This window comes from Dipteris shenzhenensis, chromosome 23 (assembly GCF_047967505.1).
Source record: "Dipteris shenzhenensis isolate YYH24624 ecotype China chromosome 23, Dip_SZ_1.0, whole genome shotgun sequence".
NCBI lineage: Eukaryota > Viridiplantae > Streptophyta > Polypodiopsida > Gleicheniales > Dipteridaceae > Dipteris > Dipteris shenzhenensis.
In genome coordinates, this window is record NC_141618.1 from 53,590,402 (window position 1) to 53,611,488 (window position 21,087).

The window sequence follows — 21,087 nt, forward strand, 5'->3', positions numbered from 1 at the left end:
CAACTTTGACACTAGCTTGTAATAGGGGGTAGCCGAGGTGGGAGGGGGGCATAGGGGGGAGGAGTTACATAGGGGAAGGGGCTGGAGGAGGGCTTTCCTCCTTGGAATATGGCGAGCGACTGGAGGTCGTGAGCCAAATTCCAACGTCTTTCCTAGGGAGGAAAGTCCGACTCCTGCCCCTTCCCCACGTGGAGGGCAAGAGGGAGGATTAAAAGATCAACCACGATTGGTAAATTCAATTGTGACAGCTGACTTTACCTCAATTGTAGGCTGGTTAATAAGAGGGAGATGGGATTCCTGCTATGAAAGTGCCCTCATTGGACGACTGAGATTGAATCTCAGCCACCCTAATCTTCTTTTTCATTCATTTATATAAGCGCTCTCAAAACAAAACAAAAAGTTGGTTAAGTTGGCCAGCCCACCCCGGCTTTGTTGTGTGGGGCACTATCCGGTGCTACCTCTAGTGTGGATTGACCGAGAGAGGGGCTCTTTGGGCAGTGCTAATTGTGAAAAGAGACGGGAACAGGCATGCTTTAATGTGAAGGGGGCAATAAGTGAGCAGATGCTGCGCGTTGTGGATGTGTTTTTTGCCAAAATAATGCATCCAAACTGCGACGGCGCCCGCCATCGCCATCGCCATCGCCATCGCTATACAGCTTCATCTTCCCCATCACTACCCTCATTGCCATCGCTTTGGTTTCCTCCAGATACACACATAGCCCCTCCCCTCGTCCTTTCTCTCTGCGTCTTGCTCTGACCCAAAGATGAATCCGGAATAGTGAGTATTTTTCTTTCTTTCCTTTTCGTTTGTTTTCCCCGCATGCGTAGTTTCCGCGCTTCTAGCCGTTAAGTTTTTTGGCGGATTCCTGTTTTAAAAGCCATTCATCTCAAGGATCTGGCCCAAATCTGAGGCGTCTGTTCCATCTCGAGATTGAGCATCCTTCTGGAGACAAGGCCTGCGTTGATTCGTTGCTGTGGTTTAACGCACAAACGCGGATTGTCTGATGATGAATGTTGGGGCTTCTCTTAGCACAGTTTGAATTTCGTGAAGAACGATTTTCAAAGTGTCCTATTTTAGGGGTCATCTTTTTTGTATTTTATGGATTCCTTTGTTTCTAGATCCTTCTAGCATAGATGGACTATGTATATGAAACGCAAGAAATGAAGTACGAATTGGGCGGGAGGCATTTGTAGGTAACTTTTGCGGGTCTGTACCTTATATTATATGCTTTGAAACGTGTGTATTAAGCCGCCTATCGTTGTGACACATGGCCTTCTTGTTAGCACAGTTCGCGCTTTTTGTTGCCTTTGTGTCCATTTGTAAGGTAAGACACCTTTACGTGTCGTGCATAGGATTTTCAAAAGCAATATCATCCCAGGGCAGCTGTACCTCGATGAGTCAAGTCATGAGAGCCTATAAAATTCTCATACGCAAGAGAGTTTAATGTTGAGATCCAGAGTTGTGTAAATGGTGGTTAAAGTTTTGTGAGTTGAACTGTTTTGGGTTTTGAGATGGATTTATTTACTCACTTTATGACAATCTTGGTGCAAGCGTTGAGCTTCTAAAAGTATGTATTTTGATAGGGCCTCCTCATGTTGGAGGAGGATTCAAATTCTCGATACAGAAACATTGCAAAGCAAGAAAAGACAAAGGCAAATGAGAAAACGAATTGCTACACTGCTTTACAAGTTTTGAACTTGGTTCAATGTCTGTTTGCAAAGATCTTCCTCCGCCCTTCTCTCTTTATCCTCCTCAATTGGGTGTTGTGTGCATGTTCTCTCTCTCTCTCTCTCTCTCTTCCCCTTTCCTTTTCTCGCTTTCACTGGGTGACCCTTATAATTGTGTGTGGTGATCTGAAATTCTTTGGTGGAGGGACGTCTCCTTTTTTGAAATGGCACAATTACATTTAGTAGAGAGTTTTTTGTAACTAGTGGACTGTGATTGACATTATGCATATTGAGAGAGTGCTTGTACTCCTAATGTTTTCTGTTCAAACGCTTACAAGTTTATTTGTAGGGTGAAACATCCATTTTGCAGGGTTTGGCCTCAGATTCTTTGAAATGCAATAGGTTAAATATACACGTGGGTTTAATAACACTTCTAGTATTTCGAGAAGAAAGTTAGGATTTTGCAATACAAAACATTTAAGTTTTGCCCTAATGCACTAAACAGCGTCATGATCTGTAAAAAATTTTGCTAACCAACTTGGTGAACAGTTGTTTTAATTTCAATGACACATTGCTTTAAGCTTTTGAAGATAATGTTTTGATGTGTGATAATCAAGGACATCAGCAGGCAACACAATATACTTATTAGTGCTGCTTATCCTGATGTCCAGTGATTACCTCTTTAAGCTTTTGTTGATAGGCGATTCAGGAGTTGGAAAGTCATGCCTTTTACTTCGGTTTGCGGTATGTGCTTACTTCCTGGTTTGCTTTACTTACCATCATAAGAGTTCAATCGTGATCATAGCATGTAATAGTAGTCTTTGCATTATGTTGAGAGCTGATGTTTTTTTTCCTTAGGATGATTCATATCTCGAGAGCTACATCAGTACTATCGGCGTTGATTTTGTGAGTATAAATTTTCCAGTGCAATCGTATTGTCTGTTGTGTAAACTACATTGTACTAATTATTAGAGGTTGCAGGATCATGGTTTTTATCTTACTTGCTGTGTCACTGCAGAAAATTCGCACAGTAGAACTTGATGGCAAAACTATTAAGCTTCAGATTGTGAGTGCTGACCTTTCTGTCAATATCTCTCAATTTGGTTGCTCGTGGATGTGCTTTGTCAAACGTTTGATGGATCTTTCATGGTCTTAGCACGTTGTCGAAGCTGTTGATAGCAGTGTTTGTGGTTGGTGGACTCATTGCATCTGATTCATCACTTATATGCCTCACGAGTAACCCTATTTCTGGTGGATAGCGGATATACAAGTGTCTGTTGGGATGATGGTAAAATTTTCAGTATGCAGACATTGCCAGTACCTCTCTCAAATTAGTTTCTTGCATGTTTGTGTTTGAACATTCAGCATCAAGGAGCTTGTGCATTAAGGCTGCTTCTTAGTGCCAGTGTTAAATTACATGGTAATTCTGATTTTTCTGGATTGCCAGTCCTGGCTGCACATAGTGTACATCAGATGTGACTGACCAGCCTAGTGAGATGGTTTGCATTGTGAGTCATTTTTTATATCCCCACAGCAATCACCTGGAACACCTTCTGACCTTGTGAGTTTATCACATTACGCGTCGAACCCATTCAAGTACGCCCACAGCATTGTGAGTCATTTTTTATATCCCCACAGCAATCACCTGGAACACCTTCTGACCTTGTGAGTTTATCACATTACGCGTCGAACCCATTCAAGTACGCCCAGAGAGCACAAACTGAAATATCAATTAATTTACAATGATTAATTCAACTGAAATACTTCAAAATGTGATAGAAAATTGCAGAACTGCAGACCTTCAAATATATTTAAATATGCAATGCAATTGAGTGGTATTTAGAGGGGGGTTGGAGGTAGTATGGTTGACGCTCAAGGGCCTAGCTAGAGCAATGAGAATAGGCCATTGTAAAGAAAAAGCAAGCTGAAATAAAGTTGAAAGAGAGAACAGATATGTGGTCCAAATAGTCAGTGCAATGTATGTTTGGCACAGTGTCATTGGAGTTGATTGGCTTGATTTCCCAGAGGGCTATGAAGGCCAACATGATCAACTTCCTTGTGACAGGGAATTTATGTAGGTTAGTACTAGTCCTAGGTTCTAGGTATACTAAGTGCCCTAAGTGGACTAGTGCATAATTAGAAGATGGCCATTGGGCTTAGGGACGGCAGGTGGTACATTAAGGAGTCATCTAGTCATGGGAGCTTTTGTATTGAGCTATCGAGGCTAGGAGGCGAATATCTATCAATTGCAATGTATAATATAGCTTGATAACAGGGGAACGTAACATTGGTATGAGAGCATGTGATCTGAGCTTGTGAGGTGGGATGACAGAGTGTTGACTACTGGTTTTAGTGGCACGTGTGATGGCTAATTGCAGAGCACTGAAGGCTGGTTGAGAAACAGGCATGACGGCTAGTGCAGTAGATGTTGGTGAACCTGATGTGCAGTGATGCGGCGGCTGCAATAGATGCTGTTGGTGAAGCAATGTGACTTCTGTAGCAGATGAATCATCCCATAGGTGGTTTGCATAGTATTTTAACTTGGTCAGTGGTAGAATCATCTGAGTGGAAATTTGTTGGTAGAGTGTGGGCCAACTTGGTCTGTTGGAGAAGAGAACGTATATGTTTTTCCCCTTTTTTTGGTATGTCTATTTGGGTTGTGATAGATTGCGGATGATATTTAGGTGGTCGAAGAAGCAAATTGATTGCTTGTGAGTCTGTGTGAAGGATTCGATGGTGCAGTATAAGCTGTTGTAATCTGCGCGAATGAGTTTATTAGTTGAATACAAGCTTGTTTTGGATGCTGACAACAAGTATTTCTTGTAACAATTGATCGCCGATGATACGGTTCTGTTACTAATTACACACAATTGCTACAAGTTTCCAAGTGAGGTGACCCTGGTAAAACTATAGTTTTTTCTTACCAGCAAAACATTGAATATGGATTTTACTTAATTTGCTATAGCTAGTGTCCTTTGGATAGGGCTTGATGAGTAGGTCAAGAGTGACTATTCACTTGTTAACTTTATTTCAACCAATCCCAAGATTCAACTTCAATGATTGCATCCCAATTCAATCATGGCGATGGAGCTGAATCCGTAAAATAATTGCAGGGAGGAGAGCATAGTAGGCAGTTGATAGTGACCTTCTCCTTCCCACTTCAATGTTAATTTGTAAGATTGGGTAATTTTTCTTAAGGATTGAGCTTGGACTCTAGAGCAACCAATCTCCTAATATGTCAAATGAGTGATTGATCACGGTAGCCCCATCTATTATCTTTACTAGTGGCGAAGGCCTTAGGTTCCAGCACACAGGCATTGATATATGTTCTCATGGATGGGTCCACCCCTTGACCTTGGTTTGACGTGGTCCAATATTGTAAGACATGCAGTGTGTAATGAAGGAGGCAGGGGCAGATTGGAGGAACGGGATAGAATATACTTGGGAGAGGGAGGAAGGTGGAGGAGTGTGAAGTGAGGAAAGGGGGTAGAGGGAGAGGAAGAGAGAGAAGGGTGAGGGGAAGAGAGAGAGAGAGAGAGAGATTGGGAGAGAGAGTGTAGGCAGTACGTAGGAGGAAGGACTAGATAGGATTAGATGGTACTACAAGAGTGGAGGGCTTGGACTTATATAGTCCCCTCCATTATCTCCTCTAACCCCTTACTAAAGCATCCCTAAATTAACCGCGTCCCCCCCCTTCATTACAGCCATCTCTCCTCAAAAATAAATTTGTACTCAAAATTGCACCAAGGCCCCCTGCTGTAAAAAGGACATACTTATCATGCATGCCACCTGGGTCAAAAGGAAATGTGATATATTCCTTTTCCTTGGGTGTTGTGGCACCTCTGGGGTCATGTGGCTGGTAATCCTTCCTAGCAAGATCAAGATCCATAACCACATGAGTTCTAGCTGTCCCCATGGGTTTTGTTCGGCACAATGCATTGTGTTTTGCTGTCCACTTTCGTCCACATGGGAAGCAGTGCTTTTCCATATACCCAACATCTTAATGTAATGTGCTCTCCTTGTGATATCAACACCCATGGACCTTCATTGTTAAAAAACTGGAATAATTGCATGCAGCATAAAGAAGCATAATGCCCTGATGACAAATATGCCAAAATTTGTGGCCCAAAAACCATCATACTGCGTTAGCATTGCAATCATAACAGCTGAATATCGAGGCTTGTCGTCTTGTTGGTATGTTTGCACCTTGCTGGGCAAAGACATTTTTTACATATTTCTGAATTTCTAGCCCATAGTTTAGTGATATCTGCATGTTACCAGTAGTCCACTTGGAGGAACTATAATTGATAGTCCTGGCATCACCCACATAGTTTTGTTCAGCCTCATCATGTGCACATGGTTTTGCCTTTGCAAGTGCCAAAAGATGGCACCAATATTTATCATGTGTGCTGTACACAGCATGAGGACACCATTCCGAAGTTCTGCCTTTGCATCCACAGCACTCCTATGAGAAGCTATAGTTAAGTTAAAGTTGTGGGCATATTCCCCATTGTCATGCTCCTGAATATATTCTGATCCAGCTTCACTATCATGCATATCTTGCTTGTGCTGCACAAGTTGCTTCTGGTCATTGGTGCAAGCAAGTGCAAATGCAGGCAAAGAAAAGAAGCCGAGGTAGGCAGCAAAAACCTATTGTAATGAGCACCTGATACAGTGTGTAGAACCACTGAAAATGTTGATGGAGAAACTCAGAAGGGAGGTCGGCAAAGAGGCTTTGAAACAGAGCCCGAATGAGCCCAAATGGGGCTTTGCAAGGCCTTGGAAAGAGGCTAGAAAATTTGTCTTTCCTGCCCCTTCAAAGCAAAAAAAAAAAGGGGTGAGGGTTTCCTATGTCACCTAAGATACTTAGGACTACTAGACTAAGACAGCTAGGACCTTTAGTACACTTAGGCTAGCCTACCGATAACCTAACCTAACCCAATACTAACATGCAGTTAATCTAACCTAAGAAAGACCTAAGACTAAGGGGATGGATGACGGCGACTTACGGACGGCGGCGTGGCCTAACGTTGGCGACGGGCGGCGATGGAAGGTGCAGATCCCACGGCGTGGTTTCGGATGGTCCAAGATCTACTGGTGGAAGGGCTACAGTTTAAGATCTCGGTAAGGAGCAGCAGTTCATCAATCTGCTCTTATATGTTTGTTTGACTGCAGCTATCTGTTGAAGCGATATCCATTATCGTCTAAATGAATCATCCGGTGGCCCACGTTGACAACTACCATCGTCTACACGAATCATCCGATGGCTCAGTCAGCCTGATTTCTGGCGCCATCTTAGTGCTGCCAAAAAAAAGGCAAGCTGCTGGTGCTTTTTAATCAAGCTGCTCATCACCACTGTTGATGTCTATGATTAGCCAAGTTGCTACCTTGCTCATGAGAACTGTTCACAGCTGCTCCACAACTGCCATGATTATGATCGATTTTGTCGCCAAGCTTCACACTGACCATGCTTGATGCCTTTTGTCGTTGCACCAAACTCATCATAAGCTACTGATTCAGCTTCTGCTCCTGCTGCCAGTTAATCGCCATATTTGTCTTCACCTGTTTGCATCAAGATTTGCATTGCTGTTGAGTAGTCATAGGGCAATGGGAAAGGGAAAACAAAGGTGCCAAGGTCGGAGCTCTGATACCAATGTAATGAAGAGGCAGGGGCAGATTGGAGGAAGGGGATAGAATTGGCAGAAGGGAGAGAGAGGAGGGGAGGAGTGAGAAGTGAGGAAAGGGGGTAGAGGGAGAGGAAGAGAGAGAGAAGGGTGAGGGGAAGAGAGAGAGAGAGGGATTAGGAGAGAGTGTAGGCACCACGTAGGAGGGAGGAGTAGATAGGATCAGATGTCACATCAGAAGGTACCATGAGTGGAGGGCTTGGGCTTACATAGTCTTCTCCATTATCCCCTCTAACCCCTCACTAAAGCACCCCTAAATTAACCCCTTTTCCCCCTTCATTACAGAGTGGCACAGAAACCTAGTTTGATATTATGCATACAACAAGGGAATTAAACATGTGAAGTCATCAAACAAGCAACCGTGGCACAGAAACAGTAGGAGTTTAGTAGTTTATTATCATGTGTACAACAAAGGTATTCAACATGTCAAGTGGATGTTTGTGACAGCGAGCCTTATCATGGTTGATTGTGCTCTCTCTTTTTAGAGAGTGAGACTGAAATGTACTTCAACATTAGGTTTATGTATGTGCGTGTGGCTGCAGTTGTGGCTAAGTGGAGGGTGGTGTTGATGGAGTGTCTGTGCAGTCACGTTAAACTGCATGTATGTACTATACACGATCTGTGCATGCCTAATGGCTCGTGTATTGAGCCATGCCCCTCGTCCTAACATACATTTTACTTTTTGTTGAAACACGCAATTGTTTGTGATGTGAAGCTTTAAAAGGGTCCCTGTTGTTCTGTATTTTGGCACCTTGCATTGTAATCTTACCAACCATTTGTGACTTTGGATTACACAAGTGGGATACCGCTGGACAAGAGCGATTCAGGACGATAACAAGCAGCTATTACAGAGGGGCCCATGGGATAATTGTATGTCCTCCTAGCTGATCTCGTCATTGTAGACACTCTGAAGCTCAGGATTTAGATTTATTCTTCATAAGAAGCTTAACGCTTAAAACGTGGCCCCTTTTCCAGATTGTCTATGATGTAACGGACCAGGATAGTTTCAACAATGTGAAGCAGTGGTTGAATGAAATTGATCGATATGCAAGTGAAAGTGTTAACAAGCTTTTGGTGGGAAATAAATGCGATTTGACAGCAAAAAAAGTTGTCGACTATCAAACTGCGAAGGTGTGAGAGTTTGGGCTATCTAATTTATTCCTCTAGCAAAGTGAGATGTCATATGTCATGCTTCTGTATTTCTGTTAGACAGGCTTTTGCCGATGAAATTGGCATTCCATTTTTAGAGACAAGTGCCAAAAACGCAACCAATGTTGAGCAAGCGTTTATGAAGATGGCTGCAGAGATCAAGGACAGGTGAAGAAAAAATTACATGCTAGCTGAACCATCTACTTGTTAACACTCATATCTGTTTCCTCTAAATTTTTGTACTCTCTCGTTTGCAGAATGGCAAGTCAACCTGCAGCAAATAGCAACAAGCCAAAACTGGTACAGATGCAAGGGCAACCGATCACCCAGAAAAGTAGTTGTTGCTCTTAACAGCTATGTAAGCCTCAGGACTTGTGTTAAAGAATCAATTATTTGAACAAGTCCCATGATTATTTTGTAGTTTCATTGAATTTTATCTCATGATCTGAAGCATTTTGAGATGAGGGTCTTATTGACCACTCTTTTCAGCAGGTGTTTCTGATTGTGTTGAAACTCTGGAGATATTGGACTAGCATTTGATTTAGGTGTCAAAGCACTCATTCTTTTGAACTGAGGTATAGCTAGCTTCTGGACTGTGTTCATAAAAGTACAAATCATTTGTGGCTTGGTCAAATGTGGTGAAGGAGCATGGTTCTGGTCTGTGTTGGTTATAATGGGCTAGAACAAAGCTAAGCTTGAGTAATAGCTTACTGTGCTCCTTGTCCATGAGAACATGTGTAGCAGTCTTCCCCTGCTTTCTAGATGATAGATCTGCGACTTGGGTAGCGTAATATATCCTATCTGGAATAAGAGGTCTCAGACAGTGCAATTTTTTGCCTCATTTTATTTCCGTGCCGCCCCCCTTTGCTTCAAAGTGTTTTTTTGCTCGTTTTTTCCTCTATTTGTGTTGTTTTGCAAATCTGTGAGGTTGCATGGCCACTCAATTCTGCCTTTTTCATTTTCACAAATATCATAAATATGTAAGGACATAACCTTACATAAGTAGTCTGATGAAGATACAGAATGTGAATATCATTAAGTTTGCATGCATGGTTGTAATACATGTTAAGACATGACATTCAGACATGCTTCAGACACAAGTGTCTAAAGTGTCTTACAGATAAGACACGTAAGACATGTCATTGTGGTTATAATAATATTATTTAATTAATATATGTATAAGCATACAAGTGTACAACTTGCGAGAATAGCTACTTGCTAGATTCTAGAAGTACAATAAGCTACTCTTAAACAATGCAAGAGTAACAATGCACTTGTACAATGTAGTTAAGAGTCATGGCTCTTTGCTCAAGACTTCGAAGTTAAAGTTAAGACTCATGGCTCGCGCTTGCAAGTTAAGAGTGACCAACTCAAGAGCTTGCAAGTCGCAACTCATAACTTTAAAGATTCAAACTGGTAGTTTATTTAAAAATCTAGATAAACAATTGAACGAGAGCCTAGAAGGCTACATAGATTATATACTAGTCATCATAGATTAATAAATATGAATATCATGGCAATAGTCTATTAGTCACATGTGACATCAATGAAATTTGCATCTCAATACATATAATGGAAACAAAACTTTTTGACTCTCGAGTCAAAATCTATCAATATTAGGATCACGTTTTGTATAACTTTCAAGATGGAGCATTGCACATAGGTTTCCACGTGCATAGTAGATAGACTACCCGTAGCAATTATACATTGATATTTATTTATTTTGGTAGACACATGGCCAAAACCACTTGAGTTGATTGATAAATATAGTTGCTTGGAGAGGGCATTTTAATAGTTTGCATTGGTCGAGTACTTGTCAGCAATACAATTATATTGATTGGTAATAATACAATTATATTGATTGGTAATAGTGGGTTGTAAGAGGTAATAAATTGCCACGTGGTATAGTTAGCTAATGTTTAGAGAGTATGCATTGATTGGATTGGTCCAATTTGTAGTCTAGATGGCACCTTTAGCTACAGCACCTTGCATTCAACTCTTCATTAATTCTTTCCTTGAAAATTCTAGTTGCCTTTGGCTCTCTGGCACCCTTACTAACCTTCTTCACATATCCAATTGCTCCCTTCCTCAGAGCGAGTCCCTTATTTTGGAGTTTTGCCTCCATTTGTGTTGGCACTTTCCTTCCTTGAATCTAGCTGTTTATTCTCTTCATGCTCACCTAGGTTTTGGCTTCCAATAGCAATTAATCATGAGCATCCAATTTCCAACTGCTACTTGGGATGGTTGACAACTTGAGGCCTGATCTCTCGTTTAATTGCTTTGTGAAGTGTTGTGACTCACATACCTACATATTGATTTGTACTCACGTGAGTAGTATTATAGCGTATCTTAGAAAAGCTAGAAGCTTAATCTTAAACATTCCTTATACAAGGTAAATGAGAGAGTTTAAAGTGGTAGTACGGTAGCAACCTTAGGAGAGCAAGAGGGAGAGGGAGATGGAGAGGCAAAGAGCTAGGAAAAAGAGAGACAATGGGTTAGGAAAAAGGAAGAATGAGATGCCTTTGTGCACGGTTGGTGACCTCCATTTTTCTCTTGATGCTCTTGGATCTACTAAGGTTCCATTATGTTGAGATATCGAGCTCCACTCGTGATATGCCAAGGTGACCGTTGTGCATTTATGTCACCGACTTGTTAGCTGCAGATGCGGTTGGTGCACCGTCCATGAATAATAGCAGGATGACAGCTATCTTTATGTACTCTAGTTAGTGGCTCAGTTAGTATGCCACTTAGGTTAGCTGAGTTTGGTTTGAGATCCACATATAGGGTTCACCTATTCCTTTTATACTAAGAGAATTCTCTTAGCTTTCACAACTAAGAAAAGAAAAACTATTTTCAGCCTTCATCTTTGTGTGTATTTTTCCATTATGTATATGAGAAAGCTGCAAGCGAGACTCCTTACTCTCTTCACATGGTATTAGAGCTCGGTTCGTGGTAATAAGCTCAAGAAAACAAATCAAGTTTGCGGTGTCTTGGTAAGAGGATCAGTGTTGCTGTTCTTTTTCGAGTTTGGGAGCAAATCTTTGCAGGTAGCACAGTCGGAAAGTGCAAGAGTGCACTGTCTCAGATTGGGATGCCCTTCGCGGTGCGGCGAGAGGGCAGTATATGCTGCGGGAGAGGGCTAAGCTCCGAGTGACATTATTTTTTTGATTCGAGGCCATTTCGGGATCCATTTTGATGGTAGAAGTTTTTTGCAGTCACTCAGAAAAGTGTCATGTTTTTGCTGTGCAACCACTGTTCCACGGGTTGGTGAAAAGTTACCGCATAAATTGTATCGTATGCCTGTGCGTAGAGATATTAGCAGTGACAGAATCATTCTTATTGCCTGTTGATGCATAATCATCACTAGGAAGTGACTGTGGTCAAATACCACTTTCGTTAGTTTTGCAGATTTGCCCTTGTGAGGCAGAAGTTGTGTTTTTTGCAGTGACAGTTTATTTTGCAGTGTTCTGTAATAGCATTTAATGCTCTTTTACAGATTATCACTGAAAAGCTTGACAAGAACAACTTCCAAGCATGGAAGTTTAGAAGGATGAATTTTCTTAAGAAAAAAGGCTATTGGGAGTTCATTACTAGAGCTGAACAAGAACTAGTTATTCCTAATGTTCCTAATCAACAGGAGTTGCAAGCATTTAAAGGATGGCATGAGAGAGCCAGAAAAGTTATGTACTGGTTGTCTATCAGTATTTCAGATTCTATGATTGTGTATATTCAAGATGCAAGCACACTGAAGGAAGCGTGGGATACTTTGACAAAAATGTTTATCAGAAAAATGCAACTCAAGCAGGAGTTGCATAATGTGTAGAGAGAAAATATGAGCATCAATGACTACCACATGAAGGTGAAGAAGATTGCAGATGCACTTGCTTCCATTGGGTTGCTAGTGGAAGATGATGATTTAGTTTCTGTGACCTTGAATGGTCTAAGAAAGGATTATGCACAATTCCGGACATCCACTGTCGTCCGTGAAAAATTTCATGATTTTGAGGAGTTGATTGCTCTTCTAATTTCTGAAGAGCAGAGAAATGGTGGTGCATCTTCTTTAGGAGGAACTTAAAAAGAAACTATCTTCTACTCAAATGCTGGAAGAGGTAGAGGCAGAGGTACAGGTACAGCAGGCCGATTTGGAGGCCGTGGCAGAAATCATAATATGCAGCAAATTTAAGAAAACCAGTCCTATAGAGAAGGACGTGGTAACCTTAGAGGCAGGGGGAGCCAAAGAGGTCGTGGTGGATGGCAAAGAGGCCAAAATGCAAATAGCAATGTTAAATGCTACTACTGTGGTAAAATGGATCATATGGCTAAAGACTGCTATAAAAACCAGAATGACATCATGAATGGAAAATTGTAGCAAAGCAATTATGCATCCTTTAGTAGACAGGGTGATGACAGAAATAAGCATTTGTTTATGATGCAGCACATGACCAATTTTATGACAAGTGCAGAAGAAAGTAATGATGTGTGGTATGTTGACTCAGGTGCATCAAACCACATGACAGGTCATGCAGAATGGATACAAGATGCAAGGAAAATGGAAAGACGAGGATTTGTGAAGACTGGTGATGATATTGCACATCCTATTATGCAGATTGGTAAAATTTCTTTGTCTACGTAGGATGGGAAAAAGGAATACCTGTCTGATGTATTTCATGTCTCAAACATCACTAAGAACCTGGTTTCTGTTGGTCAAATGGTTGAGCAGGGCTTGTAGGTCAGATTTAATCCTCATGGATGCTTTGTTGAGGATATGAAAAATAAAGGTCGCTTAATAGCAAAAGGGAAGAAGAAGGGCAGGATGTTTACGTTGGATGCGGACATGCCTAAATTGAGTGTAGCAATGTTTGCACATGAGACCGGTGTAGTTGCAGATATTGATATCTAGCATAAACGCATTGGTCATGTTAATGTACAACGACTTAAATTAATGCAGGCCCAAAATATTGTTGTAAGATTGCCTAAGTTCAAGGTTGCAGAAATGCATAAGGTATGTGAAGCCTGTCAATTTGGAAAACAGGCAAGGAAACCATTTCCTAGACATGTTCAAGAGAGTAAGAGGCCATTGGAATTAATCCACTCTGATGTGTGGACTACTAAAGCTGCATCTACTGGAGGTTGTTATTATTTTGTCACTTTTATTGATAACTACAGCAAAAAAGTTTGGGTGTATTTTATGAAAAAGAAAAATGAAGTGTTTGGGCATTTCAAAGCTTTTAAAGCTGTGGTTGAGAAAGAAACAGGCTTGTAAATAAAATGCCTAAGGTCAGATGGAGGGAGAGAGTACCTTTCAAATGAGTTTGCAAGGTTCCTGCAGAAGCATGGCATAAAGCAGCAATATTCATGCAGTCATACCCCACAACAAAATGGACTTGCAAAAAGGAAAAACATGCATATTGGAGAGGTATCTCGTGCCTTGCTCAACGAAAAAGTCCTACCAGATTATTATTGGGCATTATTATTGGGCTGAAGCAATTGCTACAGCAGTCTACATAATGAATAGGACTTCCACTGCAGCAATACATGGCATGACACCAGAGGAGAGGTATACTGGTAGGAAACCAGATATTTCTCATGTGAAAGTTTTTGGTTGCATTGCCTATATTCATGTGCCAGATGAGTTGAGATCCAAGTTGGATCCAAAAGCTGAGAAGTGCATCTTTATTAGTTATTCTCTGCAGCAGAAAGCGTATAGATGCTATAACCCTTCTACTCGTAAGTTTACAGTGAACAGAGATGTTTTTGATGAGATGAGTAGCTGGTATAGACCAATAAATATAATTGACGATGTGGATGTACAAAATGGTAACGCTGCACAAAATTCACAGCAACAATCACAAAATATTAGTAGACCTGTAGTGTCCTCTAGCATTGGTTCACATACTTTGCCATGGACAGGCAAATTGAGATCAGGAGAATCTCCTCAAAGCAATGCAGATAGTGGTATGCAAGTATCACGAAAAGAAAAAGAGAAAGTAGATCAGCCTATGGTTGATGTGAATGCAGGTCACTCTTATGTGGATGGTGAATCCAGTGGCTCAGAACAGAGCCTTGATGATGAGTTGGGTATTCCTTCTGTTGTTACACCTAGAGTAAGGAAGACAAGGGATGTTTTGAGAGCACCTGGTAGTGAGCCTATTTTGCGCAGGTCTACCAGAGTTAAGTATCCTGTGGATAGGTTGAAATATGATGGATTTACAGCCATTCACTATGCCTATATGGTCAAAGTGATACAAGAACCAAAACCCACTTCTTTTAAGCAAGCCATGGGAAAAGAAAAATGGAAGAAAGCCATGGATGAAGAAATGGATGCCTTGGAAGCAAATCCTACATGGAAATTGGTGCCTTTGCCTAAAGACAAGAATGCAATTGGCTGTAAGTGGATCAATAAGATGAAGCACAATGTAGATGGTTTTGTGAGCAAATACAAGACAAGATTAGTTGTCAAAGGGTATGCACAGACATATGGCATTGATTATGAAGAAACATTCAGTTCGGTTGCAAGGATGGCAACCGTAAGAGTAGTCATTGCTATGGCTGCATCAAAGGAATGGTCTTTACATCATATGGATGTAAAGAATGCTTTCTTGCATGGTGATTTACAAGAAGAGGTCTATATGGAGTAGCCACCAGGTTATGTGCATGCTGTTCATCCTGAGTTTGTTTGCAGGTTGAAGAAAGCCTTGTATGGCTTGAAGCAAGCACCCAGAGCATGGCCTGACAAGATAGGACACTATCTTGTCACTATTGGCTTTTAGATTTCCAAAGCAGATTTCTCACTTTATGTGAGAAAAACAGAGAAAAGTATTATGCTGCTTGTCATTTATGTTGATGATTTGAGCATCACAAGTAATAGTGATGAAGATATCCTTCATGTGAAAATGCTATTAAAGCAGAAGTTTGAGATGAAGGATTTGGGAGAGCTGCGTTATTTCTTGGGCATTGAGGTGATTAGATCCATAAGTGGGATATGGCTCTTACAGAGGCAGTATGGATTGGACATGCTGTCCAAATATGGGATGACAGGTTGTAAACCTATTTCAGTTTCTTTGGAGCAGAATGTGAAGCTAAGCGCAAATGCAGGTGAGCTTCTAGAACATCCTACTATGTACAGACGCATAGTAGAAAGTTTGATTTATATGACTATTACCAGGCGAGATTTGAGCTATGCTGTTGGGTTGGTAAGTCAATTTATGTAGGCTCCAAGGAAACCACGTTTGGATGCATACTGAGGTATGTGAAATCCACATTGCAGTATGGACTATTTTATGAGACTAGGGTTTAGATACAATTGCATTGATACACTGATGCTGATTACGATCTGCCAGTGGATATGTGTTCTCTTTTGGGAGTGCTGCAGTCACTTGGAGCAACAAGAAACAGCCTACAATTGCCTTGTCGAGCACAGAGGCTGAGTACAGGGATGCAACAATGGCTGCATGTGAGGCAGCTTGGTTGCATAAGCTACTTTATGATATGCATCTATAGATGGGCTAGTTGTCATTTATTGTGACAACATGAGCAATATACACTTGGCAAAAAACCTAGTCTATCATGCTAGAACAAAACACATTGAGGTGTATTATCACTATGTGCAGGAGAAGGTTCTGGTAGGTTTTATTGATCTGGTTTATGTCAGCACAAAGGATCAAGTAGCTGACATATTCACGAAGGCATTGGGTGCAGAGAAGCTGCGCAAGTTCAGAGATCTGCTTGGTGTGCAGAAATTGGGATTGAGCTCGAGGGGAAGTGTTGAGATATCGAGCTCCACTCATTATATGCCAGGGTGATTGTTCTGCATTTATGTCACCGACTTGTTAGCTGCAGATGCAGTTGGTACACCGCCCATGAATAATAGCTAGATGATAATTATCTTTATGTACTCTAGTTAGTGGCTCAGTTAGTATGCCACCTAGGTTAGCTGAGTTTGGTTTGAGATCCACATATAGGGTTCACCTATTCCTTTTGTACTTAGAGAATTCTTTTGGCTTTCACAACTAAGAAGAGGAAAACTGTTTTCAGTCTCTACCTTTGTGTGTATTTCGCCATTGTGTATGTGAGAAAGCTGTAAGTGAGACTCCTTACTTCTCTCCCACTCTCTTCACACATTGTTGGGTTGAGTTGGTCCATGATTGTCCATAGTCCTTGCCTCCTTATCAACAGTGCCATCTTAATAGATCACAGAGGATCTAGGAAGAACAATGGAGACCAACTTTCCAAATATGATGGTTTGCTCCTAAGTGTCCATATTCCTTAGTTCCTTGTCTTTTTAAGTTAGCATAGCTTGATAGAAGGACATAAGAATATCCTAGGACAATTTTATGTCCTGTTAACTTAGCCACTACAAGAATTATTCAAAAGCATTAATAAGGTATTTTGGGGTTTTGATTATTTCCATAATAGCTTATATGCCAAAAAAACATTATTATGGATTGGAACTTGCACCTATTTGAGTTCTACCTAAAGTTTTAAGGTCAATCTAACACCAAAATTTCAAGCTGTTTTCTCAAGTTTTAGATAAAATGGCCATACTTCTTAATTAGAATGAGGATTTTAAGAGTTTTTAAGTCCTAGAGTCTAAGGATAACTAAAATATAGATGTTTATATTACTTTGGAGCTAGATAATCATACCTATTATGATTTATGGCCTCAAATGTAATTTAGTGAATGTTGACAACAAGGCAAAATTTGACTTTTTGCAAATTCTTCGACATGTCTAAAAAGTTTCAAACTCAACCATACTTTCTATATGTTCAATAGGATATGATGAAGTAGCATGAGTTTTTAGGAGACCTAATATCACGTAGAACACCAAATTCAAATCATATTTTAATTGTTCATTATGCTATAATTCATGCTAAATTCAAGATACAAGGGATAAAGGATATCATAAGAACCTTAAAACCTTTAAATTATACTTATAGAGTGCCTCTAATCATGAATGAGTGATACCAACTAAAAAAAGCTATATGCATAACACTTATATATGGGATAATTCAAAACTTAAAAAGCAAGATTTAATGTGGAACCTATTTTGGTAGTTGAGATTAGGAGCACTTAATCTCTTTTAGTTTTAACCTTTATTGTGATGTGGTGACTTCCCCTTATGATATAATATTGTTATAGTTAAGATATATCATATAACACTTACAACACGACCTGCTAGGCTAACCACTCTTGTTGATTGCTAAATCAATCTACTAAAAGGAACTTTTTACAAAGTTTTGTCACAACTATTAGGTTTTGTATATAGTTATAAACACTTTTTAAAAAATGCTAGCTCATTGAAATCATTTTTATCTTCAAGCATGCTAGATAAAGTTTCAAATCTAAGTACTATCTAGATGAAACATTGTGTTACCATACATTTGTGAGCATTTTGTAATCACATGTAATAGTTTCTTGTGCTCCTTCTACCTTAGCTCAAGAGAGGAAACACCAAAAAACACATCTACAACAAGTAGTGATTCTTTTTTCACAACCTCAAAAGGACACTTTTATGTCCTGTTATGCTACCAGACTAGTGCTAAGATGAAATACTATATATTAATTCTTTATGAGGTTCTAGACATTAGAGCTAGGAAGGCTTTAAGTGGGTCTATGAGCCTGATGAATGAAGAAATAAAGACATAGAATCACCATATAATACCATCCTCATTAACAATCAATCTGAAGCCACTAATGGTTGTAACAAGATTTACCAACCAACATCTATCAATGTCAATCGAGGGGCCCAGAAGCTTTCCTTCTTTAGAAAAAATTCCAAGAGGAAAGAACCTTCTATTAATGCTTGAAAACACAATGCAAGTTAGATTTCAACCAAAGCTAAAGATGGTACATACATCAAGAAAGTGCAAGCAGACTCCTTATGAAAATGCACTAACTCAATAGTAGCCAAGGATTAAAGTGCTCTATTTTTCTCTTACATGGTGAGTACCTTAGTCCATGTCAGGTAACTCTCAGGAGCAAATGACGCCTCACCAAATTGGCTATGCCTATTTCATAAGAAATCGTGCTAGACTGCAAGCGAGCACACAAATAGATGATCAAGACAACACTTTCCACGATCCACATTACACACCGAGTGAAACGAATTCTTCCAACAATTTTGTGCATGGCATAGAAATAAGTAAAGTACAGCTCGAACTTACCCAATTGATGGTGCAATCACTTGCTGAAGAATTAATCAAGAGGAGTATTGTGGCAAATTTCACAACACACTTATTTATACAAGCTCAAAGGAAACTCGACTTCAATCCACTACCTCCACCTCCCAAAAGGAGAATCCAAGGTCCACCTCAAAGACAACAACAATAGCCAAGAATGCAGAATCCCTTGGTAAAATCAGATAAATTCACCAGTAAGAAAGGACAAGACCCAGACAGTCATGTCGGACAGTTTGAGAGAAGATGGGCTATAAGCGAATTCTGACAATTCCTGCACCTCACCAAAAAAGAGCAGCTTGCAGCAAAATTTAATGGTAAGGTAATGATTGGGCTTATGCAATATGGTGTAGCTCATTTTCAATCTTATGATGAATTAAAAACTACCTTTTTAAGCCATCTTTGTAAAGAAAAAGCTTGTGAAGACATACTCAAGAAGCTTAGAAATATGAAGCAAAAACATATGTTAGTTGAAGACTATGCACAAATGTTCAGAAATCTGAACAAGAGGTTGACAAACAACTAACAACCCACTGATGAGCAATTTGGAGATTATTTTTGTGAAGGACTCAACAAGGAATTACAGATAGCAGTAGTTGGCAGAGATCAGCTTGGAGAAGTAAATGATTTTAACAACATGCACAAAGAGCAGAACGAAGACTTGGCACAAAGTTAAGGTCTAAAAATTAAAAGAAGAAAAGACATTATGACTCTGACATAGATTCTAAAACAGAAACATATACTGATGCAGAAGAAGAGGAAAGTGATGCAACAGAAGATGACACATCAAATGAAGAGAATGAACAGGAAGAGACCTCCAAGAAAAAGAAAAGACAGAGCAAGAACAAAGAAAAATCAAAAGGCAAGAAGAAAATAGACAAGCTCTCTAAATTAGAGCAAGTGATCAAGGAGCAATTGGAAACTTTAAAAATGCCCCCACCTCCACCCAAAATTACTTGTGCATTTTGTGGGAAGGATAATGATGAGAAAGAAAGATGCTGGTATAATCCAAATTATAGTTTGAGAGTTCCTCCTCATGTACAAAACTCAAACAACCAAGCCCCACCCGTGGCAGCTAATCATATTGCAGTAGGTAGGCAAGGACAACAAAGATTCAACAATCCACAACCAAGAAGACCCAATCAACAGAATTGGAGAAATCAACAAGGACAAAACCATGATCAACCATGCACATACTGTGGCATGGAAGGACACATACAAGGTCCTCAATGTGAACTTTGATACAAGCACCAAGGAGAAAGAGGAATCCCCATCATCAACTATAATGCAAGAGGTAATTAGAATCAGCAACCACCACCAGGTGTTCATATGGTGTACTTGGATCCTATAAATGATGATTACAATAAACAAACTCAAAGAAGTCAGGGTAATATACAAGCACTGGCAATGACCAGATCTAAAGATACAAAGCCCATGCTCGACCTTGGAGATGTACCAAGAATGATAGCAAAACCAATGAACTGGCTCAATCAAGCACAAGTCCAAAGCTCTACAACAAATACTTAAGAATAATGTAGCATCAAAATCACAGAGATCACAGCTCCAAAACAAGGGTAAGACTCAGCTCAACTCCAAACATGGTCCGACAGTCATCCGACACAAAACGTATGAGATCAAGCTACAACTAGTAAACCTCAACATGGCAACATACAACAACTTTATAAGGTTCCAAACACACAAACAACAGTACAAGCTTCTTCCAAGCAAAGATATATTTTTGCTAGCTAGAACCAGATCGGACTCAACAGTGTAGAAAAATAGTGGTGATAGAGTCAAGCTGACAAAAATCAAAGAGGAACAGACAATCCCAATTCCAGATACCACACTCAACAATAGAAGTTAGATACAGAAAAAGGCCAAGCATGAACATGAAGATCCCACACTCCTCTTTAAAGACCTTTGGATTCCAAAGTTCAAATAACATTGGATCAACTTCTGAATCTTGTTCTAGATTTTAAACATCAATTATACTAGAATTTACATTTTACTGACACTCCTCTACCCACAAATCACCCCCAGAGTGATGATGAAGAGGAAACCCCCAACATCTACACATCCAGTATTGAAGATGTGCATTATCAAGTCCAACTCATAGATGTGGATTGTAAAAGGCAAAGGATGAGCCCTATGTTGTTTCATATGTGGGAACTCTAGATCCTACAATGCCACAAAAAAGTAATTGGCTGTTCGGTTATTGTAGCAACATGATTAGACACCCCTGATACATGTAAGGGATACAAAGTCCCACATTTGGCACCCTTGGCCAAAACCATAGAGCCCTTCTAAATTTTCCAACTCTGAAAGGCAAAAGTGATCTGAAAAACCAGCATCGTCTAGCTGACCCACTGAAATGAGACTCTTGGTCAGCTTAGGCACATGTCTCACATTT

At 40.2% G+C, this 21,087-nt stretch overlaps 1 protein-coding gene across 3 annotated transcripts; it reads left to right on the forward strand.

The window, feature by feature from the left end:
* Positions 1-485: 485 nt before the first annotated feature.
* Positions 486-9,299, forward strand: LOC147887563 (ras-related protein RIC1-like). 3 transcript variants are annotated; one of them, XM_087394441.1, is made up of 9 exons: positions 486-778; positions 2,340-2,412; positions 2,527-2,574; positions 2,687-2,734; positions 8,151-8,222; positions 8,328-8,483; positions 8,566-8,669; positions 8,759-8,859; positions 8,994-9,290. In XM_087394441.1, the coding sequence occupies exons 1-8, from the start codon at positions 765-767 to the stop codon at positions 8,850-8,852; spliced, it is 609 nt and encodes a 202-aa protein (XP_087250567.1). In that variant the 5' UTR covers positions 486-764; the 3' UTR covers positions 8,853-8,859; positions 8,994-9,290. The 3 variants fall into 3 exon arrangements, with proteins under 3 accessions (XP_087250567.1, XP_087250565.1, XP_087250568.1); XM_087394439.1 differs by having other exon boundaries at positions 8,759-9,292; XM_087394442.1 differs by lacking the exon at positions 2,687-2,734 and having other exon boundaries at positions 8,759-9,299.
* The last annotated feature ends 11,788 nt before the right edge of the window (positions 9,300-21,087 follow it).